The following is a 17,479-nucleotide window of genomic DNA, read 5'->3' on the forward strand; positions in this document are numbered from 1 at the left end:
ACTTGCGCATCGATGGGGATGAAATTATGATGATTACAATGAGTGGATCATCATTAAGGTAAAGTTCTCGTTCCGGATGAATGGTATGACGCCGACAGCAGTGCATAACACACGACTTTGCGGCCGAAAACAGGAAACCGTGGGCTAGAGCCCATGACGGTGCCTTGTGGATGGCTCCCTGTAGGCGCCACTCAACAACACCAGTACTGGTGGAGCAGTACGAAATGCAGAAGTTGTCTGCATACAGAGAGGGTGAGACGGACAGCCCTACAGCTGCTGCTAGACCATAAATGGCCATTAAAAACAGAGTTATACACAATACAGAGCCCTGCGGGACCCCATTCTCCTGGATGTGGGGAGAACTATGCGAAGCACCAACTTGGACACAGAAAGTACAAAGCAACAGGAAATTTTGGATAAAAATTAGAAGCAGGCCTCAGAGACCCCACTTGTGTAATGTGACAAGGATATGATTTTGCCAGGTCATGTCATACACTTATCGTAAATCAAAAAAGATGGCAACCAGGTGTTGGTGTTTTTAAAAGGCTGTTCGGATGGCAGACTCAAGGGACACTAGATTATAAGTGGTAGAGGGACCCTGGCGGAAGCCGTCCTGACATAGAGCCAGTAGGCAACATTACTCAAGGACCCAACCCAACAGTCGACACACCATACATTCCAGTAGCTTACAAAGAATGTTGGTGAGGCTGATGGGCTGATAGCTATCCACATCAAGCGGGCTTTTACCAGGTTTGAGCACCAGAATGATGGTGCTCTCCCGCCATTGTGATCGAAAGACACCACTGCACCAGATCTTGTTGAAGATGACAAGGAGATGTCACTTGTAGTCAAATGAGAGATGTTTAACCAGGTTTGAGCACCAGAATGATGGTGCTCTCCCGCCATTGTGATCGAAAGAAACCACTGCACCAGATCTTGTTGAAGATGACAAGGAGATGTCACTTGTAGTCAAATGAGAGATGTTTAATCATCTGACTGTGGATCCGATCTGGCCCAGGAGCAGTGTCGGGGCAATGTGCAAGGGCACTGAGGAGCTCCCACTCTGTAAATGGGGCCTTATAGGATTCACTGTGTAGTGAACAAGAGGACTTTCCCTTCCAGCCACCATTTGAGAGTGTGAAAGGCTGGGGGGTAATTCTCCGATGCAAAGGCTCAAGCATAGTGCTCAGCAAAGAGCTCGGCAATTGCAATTGCATCTGTAGATAACATGCCATTTATGTTAACACCGGGAACACCTGTTGGGGTCTGGTACCAGAAAACACATTTGATCCTTGCCCAGACTTGGGAAGGTGACGTCTGGCGCCCAATGGTAGAGACGATCTCTTCGAACACTCCGTTTCCGTCATTTCATAAGTTGATGAATGCGGGCATGGAGCTGTTTAAGGGCTATGAGGTGCTCCAGGTAAGGGTGCCACTTATGCTGCTGTAGAGCTCGCCAACACTCTTTAATTGCTTCAGAGACTTCCGGCGACCACCAAGGGACTGCCTTTCGCTGGGGGCACACTAAAGAGTGAGGGATCGCATTTTCTGCCACAGAAAGGATTGTAGTCACATGCACAACCATCACATTGATTTTCCTGTGTGGGGGAGATTCAACGGTGACAGCAGAGGTGAAAGTTTCTCAGTCCATCTTGTTTAAGCCCATCTGGGCAGCCGTCTGTGGGCCCAACACCAGGGCAGTGGTCACTACCACACAGGTCGTCATGTGCTCTCCAGTGGATAGATGGGAGAAGTCCTGGGCTGCAAATTGATAAATCAATGGCCGAGTAGCTACCATGAACCACGCTGAAATGTGTAGCAGCCCCAGTATTTAAGAGGCAGAGTTCGAACTGATACAGTAAAGGTTCAACATCTCTGCCTTGGCCAGTAAGCACGGTGCCACCCCACAAGGGGTTATGGGCATTAAAATCTCCCAAAAGTTAGAAAGGTTTTGGGAGTTGGTCAGTCAGTGCAGTTAATACCGTCAGGGATACTGTACCATCTGGAGGAAGATATACATTGGAGACAGTTATTTCCTTCATCGTCCTTATTCTGTATGCCACAGCTTCAAGAGAGGTTTGAAAGGGCACAGTTTCATTACAGACTGAGTTTAGGACATAAACGCAAACTCCACTCAACACTCGATTATAGTCGCTACGGTTCCTGTAGTATCCCTTATAGCTGCGGAGGGCAGAGGTCCGCATTGCCAGGAACCACGTTTCCTGGAAGGCAATGCAGAAAGCAGGTGCAAAGCTTAACAGTTGCCGTAGCTGAGCCAGTTGGTGGAAAAAACCGCTGCAATTTCACTGGAGGATTACATCATCGTGAGACTGGGAAGGCATGGAACATTCAATGAGGCAGTTTACTCCTCAGAGTCACCTGCTGCCAATGACTTTTTGCCTGAGCAGTCTATATCCATTGTGTCTGAGGGACCGGTGAGATCTAGGTCCTCAGTGGATGCCAGAATCTCCACATGATCTGCAGGCGCAAGGCTTGTAGGTAGCAATGGTGTGGATGCCAGTGCAATTCCCTTGATCTTGGGGATCTTCGTTTTGGATTTCTCTCACTGCTCCTTGGGTTTCCCTGGCTGGGAGGACTTCACTGATTCAGTCTCCAGGACTGAGGATGAGCGTGAAGCCCTACGATCAGCTGCTTTTGGGCTCTTCAGCCGCTGGCAGGTGTCATCTTTCCCACTAGCAGAAACCTGGAAAGTGAGTGACCCAAGGGACCCCTTTCTAGCGAGAGGAGCCAAAGAAGACTTACGCTTCTCTGGCTCAGAAATGGGGACTGATATCCCCGATTGTTGGGGGAGAGGTGGGGTGTTGCTCCCGAAGTAGGTGGTGCAGGAGCAACAGGGAGGGAAGTGACCCCCCCTTCCACCACCACCACCACCACCACCACCACCACCACCACCATCAAGGGTTCTGAGAGGCGACAGGAATGCAAGGAGCTGCTGGGGTGACAACTGTTCTCATAGTGGCGGCGTAAGAGGAGGTCATAGTCACAGGATGTAGGTGCTCAAATTTCCTCTTCGCCTCAGTGTAGGTCAGTCGGTCCAGCAGGTGAATGATGCTCTCCACAGTTGACACAGATGGGAGGCTGGGCACATGGAGTATTGGGATGTGATGGATGTCCACAATCTTGACATGTAATGCTGGAAGTACAGCAGGACGACATATGGCCAAACTTCCAGCACTTAAAGCACCACATCGGGGGGAGGGATATATGGCTTGATGTCACAGCGGTAGACCGTAACCTTGACTTTCTCGAGCAATGTGTCATCCTTTAAGGCCAAGATGAAGGCACCGGTGGCAACCTGAGTATCCCTCGGACCCCGATGGATGCGCTGGACAAAATGAACATCTTGCTGCTCTAAATTGGCCCGCAGCTTGTCGTCAGACAGCAAAAGAAGGTCCCTGTGGAATATAATACCCTGGACCATATTTAACCTGTTATGGTGCGTGATGGTATCAGAAACATGCCCTAACTTGTCACAAGCAAGTAATGCCCGAGACTGGTCAGAGGATACTGTTTTTATCAAGACTGACCCAGAGTGCATTTTGGACAAGCCCTCCACTTCCCCAAACTTGTCCTCCAAATGCTTCACAAAAAATTGAGGCTTCATGGATATGACAGATTCCCCATCAACTCTCGTACATACGAGGTACCGGGGCAAACAAGCTTCACTGCCATCCTTAGCCTGGTGTTCCTCCCATGGTGTGGCCGAGGAGGGAACAATTTAAGGTCATGTTTCTTAGCATTGAAGTTAGACCTCTGCCCACTTAGAGACTGCTGGCGGCAGACCACCAGCAAGAGATGACGTATTATGCTTCATGGCATGTAATCCACCCTGATGCCACCCACTCTGACCAGGGGCCCTCCACATGGGCACCACCCAGCCACAGCAAAGGCCACCTGTCAGGATGGCAATTGTCAGGATGGCAATTGCCAGGAGTCCCGATGCCTCAGGGTGATGGGCATCTACTCCTTGGCATACATGGGCAGTTAACAGTCCACGCATCAGCAGAGTGATCCCTGTGGGGTCGGGGGCTACAACCAACAGGGTACCTGGCAGCCCCACCACAACGGACTGGCTACCATGCTGGATATGAGGCGCAAGGACTTCCATGGTCCTCGTCAATGCAGAAAACGACACTGCATAGTGGGTTGAGGGAAACACACTCAGGAAGGTGTCCTTGCTCAAGAGACGGAGGGTGAGCAGGACTGCAATGCCATGATCAGAAAGTGGCCTAAAGATCACAATGCACGATGGACACGACACACCATGTAAGGCGCCCTTCCCCAATTGGCCCGCTCTTCGCGAAAATTTTGAAAAATGGAGGTCAAACCCTACAGGGGACCATCACATAAAGGCCGAAAGGTGTGCGACTCCTTTTAGTCACCTCTTACGGCAGGCAGGAATACCTCGGGCCTATTCTAACCCCCAGGCCCACAGGGGGGGATAACATTGGTGAAGTGGTCTACCTGGAAATCACAAGTGGGGAAATGTTGTATGTTTAAGGTCATCAGGGAGGAGTAAAGTCTCCTGTTGGCCTTAGAAAGCTGCCATTTAGGTGTGCACATAGGCAGGGTAGTAGTCAGCAAACAGGTAGTACGTGGGAAATGGTTGCTCAAGTATATGTCAGAGAAAATGGACCACTCAAGATGATGGGCAAGATAGGCAGTGCAGAAGGAGAGGTCCAAATGGGAGTAGGTGAGCGTGGATTCTGAAAGGAATGTGGGTGCTCCCGTACTAAGGCAGATGAGGCTATGTTGACTGAGAAGGTCAGTCAAGAGGTCACCTCTCGAACAGGTTCTGGGAGAACCCCAAAGGGAATGGTGCGCATTAAAGCCTTTGAGCAGCAGAAAGGGGTGAGGTAGTTGCCCAATAAGCTGGAGGAAGTCTGCCCTGGTGACAATGAATGACAGAGGGATGTAAACGGTATAAAGGGAAAATGCAGACTGCAACAGCTTGAAGCTGGGTAGTCAGGGAGATGGTTCGAGTATGAATGTCATCCTGAATGGGCAGCACTACTCCCCCATGAGTTGGAATGCTGTCCTCCGGGTGAAGGTTAATGTGGACCAGAAAGAAATGCAAGAGGGCAAAGCGGTTGTGAAGATGCAATGTTGTTTCCTGGAGGCAGAGGACAAGTGGATGCTGTGATTCCAAAAGCAGCTGTATTTCCTCTTTTTAAATCTAAGGCCATGAACGTTCCATTGGAGATGAGTCATGACATGGAAAGAGGAGGAGGGAAGAAATGAAGGGATGTCACCTCAGCAGCTGCCTGGTGTCAGCCTTTGAAGACACTCTGCTTCTGGGGCAGAGGCTTGAGGATCCTGCCCTGTGAGATCTACAGAGGTGTTGACATTCTCCCTCTGTCAGTTTGCATCTCTGAAGGTCTGAGGAGTCCAAGGCAGAAAAACAGTGCACACCAGTGACACGGAGGTCAGCTAAGTGAGGGTCCAATTTGATGACACCATTGAAGAAGATCCCCGAGTTATCAAAGGAGAAGACTGTTTGCCTCTGATTTCTTGGAGCCTTTGTGGGTGGCAGATGAGGATTCAGGAGTTTGTTGGCTGCAGGGACATAAAAAGTCATCGTGGGAGTATTTCTTCTGTCCTTTCCAGCCAGTCGGTTATGTAGCAGGTGACCTCGCTCCGTGAGGCGAAAGTTTGGTGACTTGTTGCACAGCTGGAGGAGGAGGAGACAGGGATGCTACCATCACACTGGGGGATCTTACAACCACGGTGCTGAATTTGAGATCGCATGTCTGCGTGTCCCTGCCCTTCGTGGAGCAAGATGTAGCAAGAACAGTACTGTAAGTGCCGGACAGTAAAATGCAGTGTTTCCGACTAGCCAACAACTTGTTAGCAACAGGGTAAGGCACCTTTTCCTTCACCCACATCTCCTGAATGACCTGCTCTTCGAGATACACAGGATATTTGGGAGACAAGGCGGTATGGTTGCCATTGTAATTGATGCAGTGGGCAGGAGGAGGAGACAATCGTCCTTGTGAGCATTCCTACTACAGGTTACACTCTTGGTCAGGTTTGGGCAGGACATTTGAGTGTGATTGAAACAATGACTCTGGTAGCAGTGCTTTGGAATGTATGGTCAGACTGTGGTAACTTAATAGCCTGCTCTGACCTTCGATGGAAGCACTACTCTTTCAAATGTCAGAAAAAAAGTGTGTGTGGGCACTAAGGATGCATCAACCTTTTTCATCACCCAATGGACTGCAATGACACCATGATCAGAGAGATAAATTTGGATTTCTGCCTCAGTCCGACCGTAGAGCAGCCTAGTGTACATAACACCATGCAAAGAATTCAGTGTGCGATGGGACTTCACCTGAACAGGATAGCCGTGGAGAAGCGAAGCTGTAAGTAGTTGTCGACCTTGAGAATAAGAAGTTGTCTCCAAAAGCAAAGTGCCACTGGCTAAACAAGAGCATGATTTCACAGTGCCAGCAATTGTATCAACACCTCTCTGAATAATAAACGGATTTACCCTAGTTAAAGACTGACTGTCTTCAGTACATGAAACCACAATGAACCATGGTGCAACTGGGAGGATCTTTGAATTGTTCGCCTCACTCTGTTTACATTTCATAGCTGCTGACTGTAAAAATGATTGGCTGATTGCGAGAAAATCCCCCATGATTGCCAGCATCTCTAATGGCGTGCTGTTTCCAACTGTGGGCCCCCTTTCAGAGGGGGCTCACCCGCCCTAGGTGATTGTTCACACCTCAAATCACACCTCCCGAACACCTGACAGAGGGACAAATTGGCAATTTGGGAAGGTAACAGGTCAGGCAATCATCCTTCCCTGGCCCTGGCCTGTCCACCAGAACATACAGCCACTGCCAAACTGTAGCCCAGAACAAAGCTGAAAACCCAGCAGAACAACACTCTGAACAGAACATGCTTGAGGTCAATGGCTGCTTTACAACCTGTGCCATCTGGATCCTTCCCTCCAGCACCAGCTTTTCTGAACTATGTAACTGGGAATTATCCTTGCAACACTTCCTGCACTCCTGTTGGCCTAAATGTCCACTAACTCACTGTCACCACATCGTCTACCTAACAAGTCCCCCCCCCCCCCCCCCCCTCCAGCCTTCATCATACTGTCACCCCATCCCCACCCACAACATCATCATCATCCTCATCATCAGGCACTGCACCTCTCTGGTTCTCATACCCATATATTTGTGTCTAGACTGTACACCAGCCCCCCCCCCCCCCAAATCCCCAGGGCCACATTCCTAGTATGTGCACCTACTGCTTCTCTCCGAACCTGTCCACAAAGCCACCTCCAGTTTCTCGGCTCTCACTCATCACAGGATTTCTTCTCTAATGCTAGCAAAGTCTTCATTCTCTTTTGTATGTGCCTCTCGACAACTCCATGCTTCTTCTATTCAGTGAATGGTCTCATTTATGCCTAAACTATTTACATTCAGCAACAACATTCCTTACTATATTTATATCTCCTCCCAGTATTTTATTTATGAATTTTAAGTGACTGTGTCAAATGCTCAATTGCCATCAATCACAACATACCTTTTGGATTTGGCTTGGTATAAATAGGCGAATAATTACAAATTAGTTTGGGTGAAATATTCACACATTATACTGCCTCCACTTATCACATTCTTTATTCTTTGCTACCAAAAGTACCAATTTGCAACAGTATTAAATGACTACTTATAACTGCACAAGTCAAAGTTAAGACTGAACAATCATATACATAGGGATTTACAAGAGGGATAATGACTGTAATTCTCAAATTCATGTTATACACCAACGACGATTAGTTGCATTACCTACATGTTGATATAATTCGAGAATTTTCAGTGCAGCCAAACTCAAAGTAAACTGCCCACCACGTATTGAACAACTTAAAATGGAATTAGACAATGTCAGTTGAACAGGGATTGCAGTGTGTCTGAAAAAACTAAAACTGTAAAGAAGATTCTCAATGTGAAGAATGGTAGGTTAACTGCTGTCGTAATAAAGTATTGCACACTGGTTGTGGAGGGGTGATAGAATCGCAAGAATATAGTTCAATGTAGAAACCAGGCATGCAAAAAGTTTCATATTACTTCCAGAGTTGGTATAATGTATAAGAATATCAAAAACCTAAAAGATTTAATCCCATCCACAACTCCCCCTCCAATAACTGTATAGATGAACTTCATCCTACAGCTGAGAGTGTACTGCTATGAAACTTCCAAAGATATATTAAAACTCTGTGAAAGACCAGGTCTCAATTCTAGACCCTTTCTTTCCCTGGCAATGAACTTGATGCCCGAGCTACACAAGCACTACTCACAAGCCATTCTCTCAGCTTCAAATATGCCAGTACCTATATCCTGCCTTCGAAAAATCACCTAAATGTTGTTGTAAGAATAGCATCTACCTCAAAATTTACAGTTTATAATGAACACACAAAACAATAATTAATTAATTTCACAAATTTATGCAAAGAAAAGGAAACAAAGCACTCTAGAGCTCTTCCAAAGTTGAATATGGTTTACAGAAAAGAAGCTTGATCAGAATTTATTCCAAAATGGCACATACACTAAGTTTTTTCAAACACTTCAGAATGAAATGAAAATAGCTATAAATTCCTGCACCACCAGTGTTCACTGAGAAGAAAATACACCATCATCTACAGTGTCTGATCAGTTGTGGTGTTGACCTTCACTCTTTTTACTGTACAAACTGCAATATGTAGCACACAAATTAAGCCTTTTATTCCCCAACATCAGAGATTAATATACAGAAATAAGCCGTATCTGTGTTATATATAATGGCAGCAGCAAACAATGAGATGAAAACAAAAACTTACTTCTGCTACTTTTATAAATCTTCCTCTTCTGTTTTGCTTCACATCCAAATAAAATCTCTTTGACTGTATCAGGAGCATTTTCGTTGCAAGCTCTTGTTCTCCTTGTTGTTGCTGGCCTGTAATAGAGACAAGAGATGATATTTTACATGTCTGAAAAATTTCTGTACACATCAGTTGATCCACTCATGACTCCAGAGTAACACAGTCCAATTTACTACACGACAAATACCACACCAGAAAGTTTGGTTCCCTGATCCTGAATTGACATTTTAAAATAAAAAAGAAAACTTGAGGCAATATGTTCTCCACACAACCCAATATGGCATACTTTGGGATAAAACTGGACATGGAGATACTCTTCCACATCTACATATACTCTTTGCAAACTACATTGAAGTGCATAACAGAAGGTACTAAGCACGGTACCACGTGTTAGGGTTTTTTCCTGTTCAAGTCGCATATGGAGCACTGGAAGAATAACTGTTTAAATGCATCAATGTATGCTGTAATTAATCTAATCTTGTCCTCATGCTTCCTACATGGGCAATACACTGGACACTGAGGAATATCTCTACATTCTTCACTTAACACTAGTTCTCAAAAATCTGAGAGTAAGTTTCATGGGATAACTGGCATCCATCTTCAAGCATTTGCAAATTCAGTTTTCTCATCAGCCCCTTTGATGCTCTCCTTTAGGTCAAACAATGCTGTGACTATTTGTGCCAGCTTTCCCCACTCTCTTAAGGGCACTCTGTTTTCATTAAAAATCCAACCACGAACTGAAATACATCTTTAATACTAAATGAATGTAACCGTGGAATTATGAAGGGAATGAGGGCATACATTCATTTGATGGTAATGGTATTATTAGCAAGCATATTGTGGGCTATTTCAATATTAATTTTTGAAAATTAGTGAAAGGTTATATTCTTAGTTAGATTAATCTTCAAATTACTTATAAAAGTTCCTGATTTGCAGTTCCAAATCTGTCTCATTGTTGGGCTCATCAGAAAACACATTGTGCTTTGGTTTCACAAAATATGCCAAAAACCATACATCACGTATCCTCTGGTTAACATCTCTCATATTTTCTTTTATTAAGAAGTTTCCATGCTGATTTTGTGCACTACCATTACACAAAATAATTAAGAATTCACTAAAGTACTGTTCATAATACGGAGAAAGTATGCTCCAAGAAGATTCAAGCAATACTTGGGCGAGGGTACACTGAAAAGTAATGCCTCCAAATTTTTTATTCTGTTCTCAATATCAGTTTAAGTATTACATGTCATGCATATTACTCAGTTGACTTTCTGGCTTCACTGATACAGGTAGACTCTGCCACTAGAGGGCTCCAAATTCTAGCGTGTAAGATGGTGATGCACACTATAACAATGTCAGCGTGTGAGATATGGCATGCTGTAATTCAGTTTCAAACCAGAGAAGAGTCCGTCCACACATGGAGCACCCTCTCCTTCAGCATGACAACGTGAGACCACTCGAGTGCTACGACATTTTCAACAATCCAACGCTTTGGGTTCACTGTCATCGATCACCCTCCATATAGTCTCAATTTGGCACCATCCGATTTTCACACGTTTCCAAACCTTCAAGAACACCTTCGAGGACTTGACTTTGATAGCAATGAAGTGGAACACGCAGAGGTGAAGTTCTGACTATGTCAACAAAATCTCACATTCTAGGGTGACGGTATCAACAAATTGGTCTCTCATTGTTAAAGATGTATAATGCTAATAAAGTTTGTTTTATTTAAAAAGTTTTAAGAGTTCACATAAAAATTTGAGAGGCATTACTTTTCTGAGTGCCTTCATATATTGCTTCCCTCCAAGAATCTCCCAGTGGATAACTAAAGTGGTGAAAACTGTTCACGGTAGCATGTCAGGAAACAGTAGTAACCCTTATGTAGTGTTTGAAATAGGGAGTTTCCTGAAGCTACAAGCAATAGGTAGCAAAATTTTTCATTCCAAATTGAATACACACTTCCTGAAAAAAGAGGAAGAATGCAGAAAAGGAGGAGGTTGAGGAAACAAAATGAAATTCCATGGTCTGAGAGGGTATGTGATGATATTGTATATGATTACAAAATCAAATCAAATTTACAAAGAACTTGGCAATATGATACCAGTTATTAGTATAAAGTTGCACTCACTCTGGTCTGGATGCCTGCACTGATTTGACAGGAAAGGGTGTCAAAGCCATTGTATGCTCTCCTGAGGCAAGCTCACCTACAACTGTTGTAACTACCAAAGAATACATCACCCCTGAATTTCATTGTATATCAACAAACATAAACGTATGTTTTGGAGAATTTTCGGAACCTACCATTGTCCTTTGCATAATCTACAAGCCATTCGTAGTAAATCAGCATTTGCAGTTTAGTTACTGTAACAGATTTTCTAATTAACATATTGTGTTATATCTAGTTTTTCCCTAAGGAGGACTAACCCTACACATTACCTGCATTTATGGCAAATTAACTCTGTTTTTGAGTTTGCTAACAATTATAATTAAATAGAAATCTCATTTTGTGTACTTGCTTCAATTCTTATATGGAATAAGCAACTTTTTAACTCAACAGATTATAGGGTAATCAGAGGACTCCATTTAAAGTTATTTGTTCACTTCCTTGTAATACTCTGAACCAAAAAAAAAATGCATCCCTACTGTGAATGCTGTTCTTTAACATGGGATGTATTGGTTGACATTCATAATCAGCTGGAAATCGCCCTGACTATTGTCATACAAGTGGTAGCTGTGGCAAATCGGTGTGTTAGAAGAGCTCCTGAGAGTCATGTACTTCTGATACCAGTACCACAGGTATCTCAAGTACTATCCTCTCCTGTGGATCCTGTCTTCTCTGCAGAAAGTATAGGCTCTGTCACTACTCGTCAAACTGACTGTGAATGGCGTGTCAATGGCAGATCTAGGTGTCTTGTACAGGGTTGATGAGGACCACAGAGAGGACTCGGGGTGTTGTACCAATCCCCCTAACTAACAAGTTTGAGGAGCTGTCTTTCACTGAAACTGAGCCAGTGGGACTCACTCCACCTGTTTTGTCTGGTGTCAAGATAAGGGAAACTTAGAAGGGTAGGTGTCTACTAATCGTCCACAGTTCAAATGTATGGAGGATAATGGTACCACTTAGAGAAATGGCAGCAAGAGAGAGGAAAGGACACCAGGTGCACTCAGTTTATATGCCTGGGGACCTCATCCAATATGCTGAAGAGGTTATTTCAGTAGCTACTGAGGGAACAAGGTGCAACCAACTGCAGACTGTGGCACATAATGGAACATATGATGCCTGTCATCTCCGCTCTGAGGTCATACTTGGGTCATTCCAGCGACTGGCAGAGAATGTTGAGAAGACCAGCCTTGCGTATGGAGTTTCAATTAAGCTCACAATTTGCAGCATTGTCTCCTGAACTAAACGTTGCCCTCTGGTTCTGAGTCAAGTGGAAGGGAGGGTCAAGAACTGTAGGGGCCTCCTAAATGGGTCAGGTGTGCACTACACATCAGAGGCTGCTACGCAGGTACCTAACAGCATGTGGTGTGCATACAAGGGTTTTCTAAATTAGACGACTCTCCATCCAATCCACATAACAACAGCTGTAGGAAACCTGGAAGTATCAATGTAACATCGCAAGAAGTGCCTCCCACAGGTGAGAGTATTAAAATCCTAATTGTGAACTGCTGGAGCATTAGCAACAAAGTAAAATAGTTTGATGTACTCATGAAAAGTAATGAAGCTCACATAATATTAGGTACAGAAAGCTTGTTGAAACCTGAAATTTATAGTAATATCTTTGGGGAATGAGAAATGAAGGTGGCATATTTGTCGCACAAGACAAGAAACTAAAATCCACCAAGATAGAAATTGTAGCTGCGGGTAAGATTATTTCGGCAAGACTCAGTATCAAGAGTCCGCATAAAATGATAATTGATTCCCCATATTTCCCACCAGACTCATCGCTTGAAATAACTGAAAACTTTAGAGAAAACCTCAGTTCACTTGTATGCAAGTTCCCCAATTGCACTATAATCATTGGGGGAGACTTTAATCATCCACCAATCATCTGGGAAAATTACAGCTTTTTTAGTTGTGGGTGTGATAAGACATCCTCTGAAATATTACTAAATGCCTTCTCTGAAAACTGCCTAGAACAGTTGTGGTAACAATGATTACTGAAGTACAAAGGACAATCAAAACAAGCAGAAAGAGACATATGGTCAGTAAGCACGATAAAAAAATCAGTAGCGCCATATCTAAATGAGGAACTTGAAATTTTCAACACAGGGCAGGTGCATGTAGAGGATCTACGACTCGTTTAAAAGAACAGTTGACAATGCACTAGATATATACATACCCAGAAGAACAGTTCATAATGGGGAACAGCCTACATGGTATATAATTGCTTTAATGAAACTTCCATAGAAACAGAGGTTACTGCTGCATAACAGGTGCAAAACAAAGTGTAGGTATATATATATATATATATATATATATATATATATATATATATATATAGAGAGAGAGAGAGAGAGAGAGAGAGAGAGAGAGAGAGAGAGAGAGACACTGAGTGAAACGTGTTTGGCTGTCGAGAGCAATGCGTGATGCCTTCAATGACTACCATACCAGAATATTGACAAATGACCTTCCACAGAACCCAAAGAATTCGGGTCATCTGTAAAGGCTGTCAATGGCACCAAGATTAGTGTCCAGTCTGTACTGGCGTAAGCTGTCGCCAGCACACGAGGCGGTAAAGAGGTTGCGAGAAGATTGATAGAGGCCAAAGACACACTCGCAAGAAACGTACCACCAATGTCCTCTCGACCGCCAGTATTTAGATCGCCAGTGCGGACCAGAGGGCCCAGTCAGTCATCCAGTGAGTCACCGAGTTGAGTCACTTGCAGTCAGAATCAGCACATAGTGACCAGAGTAGTGTGCATAGCGGGGTGTGTACTTCACCAGCAGTGAGGCTAACATGGACTATTAGGGAAAGCTTGTACCACAACACCTGGATTACCTGAAGTTCAGTAAATTCTTATCCTTATGAATAAAGAACTCTGTTAATACATGCATGCAGTTGTGTTATACAAAGAGGATACGGGCCACCAGACAACATGCTTCCCATGGTAAAAGCCTACAGTGACAACAAGACAACACAACACAGTCCCTAGTGAATGAGACAGAAACTGAAATTGAGGGTAGGAAAGCAACAGCTGAAATGCTTTAATCCGTTTCAAATGTTCCTTTACAAAGGAAAACCCAGGAGAATTGCCCCAATTTAGTCCTCATACCACTGAGAAGATGAATGAAATAAGGATTAGTGTGAGTGGTGTTGCATAACAACTGAAATTGTCAAAACTGAACAAATCTCCAGGCCCTGATGGAATCCCTGTCAGATTCTATGCTGAATTTGTGGCTGAGTCAGCCCTTCTTCTAACTATAATCTGTCATATATCTCTTGCACAAAAAACCGTGCACAGTTCTTGGAAAAAGGCACAGGTCACATCTGTCTATAAGAAGGGTAGTAGAAGTGATCCGCAAAACTACCACCCAGTTTCCTTGACAGTGATTTGTTGTAGAATCTGAGAACATATTCTGAGCTCAAAGGTAATGAGGTACCTTGAACAGAATGACTTCCTCAATGCCAACCAGCATTGATTCCGAAAACATCAATTATGTGAAACCCAACTCTCACACTTTTCTCACACGACATACTGAAATCTTTGGATCAAGGCAATCAGGTAGATGCAGTATTTCCTGATTTTCAAAAAGCATTTGACTCAGTGCCACACCAACGCTTGTTGTCAAAAGTACAATCATATGGGTATCAAGTGACATTTAAAACCAGATTGAGGACTTTTTAGTAGGGAGGGCACAGCATGTTACATTGGATGGAGAATCATCGTAAGATGTAGAAGTAACTTCTGGTGTGGCCTAGGGAAGTGTTGGGACCATTGTATTGTATTGTGCTGAGGACCTAGAAATGACAGAGAGGCTTCGTCCCTGCTGTAGGCCACAGTGGTACACAACCCCACAACAGGCTACAGCAGCCCACTAACCCCACTGCCACCCCACACTGAACCCCGGGGTTATATGTTGGCACCCTTGCTGTTCACATTGTGCATTAATGAACTCATAGACAATTTTAACAGCAACATCAGTGTTTTCGCAGATGGTGCAGTTATCTACAATGATGTACTATCTGAAAGAAGCTGCATATATATTCAGTCAGATGTTGAAAAGATTTCAGAGTGGTGCAAAGATTGGCAACTTGCTTTAAATGTTCAGAAATATAAAATTGAGCACTTCACAAGATGAAAAAATGTAATATTCTATGTCTATAACATCAACAGGTCAGTGTTGGAATCGGCCAACTCATACAAATATCTGGATGTAACACTTTGTAGGGATATTAAATGGAATGATCACAGAGGCTCAATCATGGGTAAAGTAGGTGGCAGACTTTGGTTTATTGGTAGAATACTGGCAAAGTGCAATCAGTCTACAAAGGAGACTGCCTACAAATCACTCGTGCGACTGGTTCTATAATATTGGTTACAACCTGGCCAACTGTTTTATAGTAACAGTATGTAAAGTCAGTCAGGTAAACATGTAAATGAAGTGAAGCGAAAAGGGGAGTTTAAAATAGGTTTCCTCAACACACAGGGCATGACAGATAAAAACCTAATTGTTAATGAATTTTACAATGAAAACATGTTTGATATCTTATGTATAAGTGAACACTGGTGCAAAGAGGAAGAACTAGGTTACAAAGTACTGGATGATTATACTTTAGTTAATTGCTATAGTAGGAAACACCACTTGAATGGTGGAGTAGCAATATATGTAAAAGCACTGCCTACACAAAAGTATAGTAAGCTACATCTCAACACTCCCAATGAGGAACTGCACTTTGAAACATGGGGTATAATAACTGAGTGCCTTAAAATATCAGTAGTAGTAGTCTACAGGTCACCTAGTGAAGACCCCAGTATCTTTCTTGAGAAATTTGATGACCTATGAATGTCCCTCTGTACACCAAAATGGGAACAATATACTACTATCATTGGAGGGGACGTCAACTCAAGTTCTGATATTCTGCAGGACAAAAAACTGTGACAGATTTCAAGAATGTACTTAGGCAATATAACCTGTGTTATACTAACTCCAAACCTACCAGGGGCCCTGCTTGTCTTGATAATATATTTACAAATATTAATAGAACTCATATGTCTTCAGATGCAGTTAGTTTTCATTTCTCAGACCATAATGCAGTATATATTAGTCTTATCCCCCCCCCATGAACCATAGACCTTGCCGTTGGTGGGGAGGCTTGCGTGCCTCAGCGATACAGATAGGTGCAACCACAACGGAGGGGTATCTGTTGAGAGGCCAGACAAACGTGTGGTTCCTGAAGAGGGGCAGCGGCCTCTTCAGTAGTTGCAGGGGCAACAGTCTGGATGATTGACTGATCTGGCCTTGTAACACTAACCAAAACGGCATTGCTGTGCTGGTACTGCGAACGGCTGAAAGCAAGGGGAAACTACGGCCGTAATTTTTCCCGAGGGCATGCAGCTTTACTGTATGAATAAATGATGATGTCGTCCTCTTGGGTAAAATATTCCGGAGGTAAAATAGTCCCCCATTCGGATCTCCGCACGGGGACTACTCTGGGGGACGTCGTTATCAGGAGAAAGGAAACTGGCGTTCTATGGATCGGAGCGTGGAATGTCAGATCCCTTAATCGGGCAGGTAGGTTAGAAAATTTAAAAAGGGAAATGGATAGGTTAAAGTTGGATATAGTGGGAATTAGTGAAGTTCGGTGGCAGGAGGAACAAGACTTTTGGTCAGGTGAATACAGGGTTACAAATACAAAATCAAATAGGGGTAATGCAAGAGTAGGTTTAATAATGAATAAAACAATAGGAATGCGGGTAAGCTACTACAAACAGCACAGCGAACGCATTGTTGTGGCCAAGATAGATACGAAGCCCACGCCTACGACAGTATTACAAGTCTATATGCCAACTAGCTCTGCAGATGACGAAGAAATTGAAGAAATGTATGATGAAATAAAAGAAATTATTCAGATAGTGAAGGGAGACGAAAATTTAATAGTCATGGGTGACTGGAATTTGGTAGTAGGAAAAGCGAGAGAAGGAAACGTAGTAGGTGAATATGGATTGGGGGTAAGAAATGAAAGAGGAAGCCGCCTGATACAGTTTTGCACAGAGCACAACTTAATCATAGCTAACACTTCGTTCAAGAATCATAAAAGGAGGTTGTATACATGGAAGAACCCTGGAGATACTAAAAGGTATCAGATAGATTATATAATGGTAAGACAGAGATTTAGGAACCAGGTTTTAAATTGTAAGACATTTCCAGGGGCAGATGTGGACTCTGACCACAATCTATTGGTTATGAACTGTAGATTAAAACTGAAGAAACTGCAAAAAGGTGGGAATTTAAGGAGGTGGGACCTGGATAAACTGACTAAACCAGAGGTTGTACAGAATTTCAGGGAGAGCATAAGGGAACAATTGACAAGAATGGGGGAAAGAAATACAGTAGAAGAAGAATGGGTAGCATTGAGGGAT

General features: G+C 43.7%; 1 protein-coding gene across 2 annotated transcripts in view; it reads right to left on the bottom strand.

Annotated features, from left to right (window-relative positions):
• LOC124721590 (transcriptional activator protein Pur-beta) overlaps window positions 1-17,479 on the bottom strand; it is a 336,588-nt gene that overhangs the window by 84,718 nt on the left and 234,391 nt on the right. For both annotated transcript variants that reach the window (XM_047246639.1, XM_047246640.1), the window contains one exon: window positions 8,852-8,967. In XM_047246639.1, coding sequence (XP_047102595.1) covers window positions 8,852-8,967 — 116 coding nt within the window. The remainder of the gene's footprint in view (window positions 1-8,851; window positions 8,968-17,479) is intronic.

This window comes from Schistocerca piceifrons, chromosome X (genome assembly GCF_021461385.2).
Source record: "Schistocerca piceifrons isolate TAMUIC-IGC-003096 chromosome X, iqSchPice1.1, whole genome shotgun sequence".
In the NCBI taxonomy this organism is placed as follows: Eukaryota; Metazoa; Arthropoda; class Insecta; order Orthoptera; family Acrididae; genus Schistocerca; species Schistocerca piceifrons.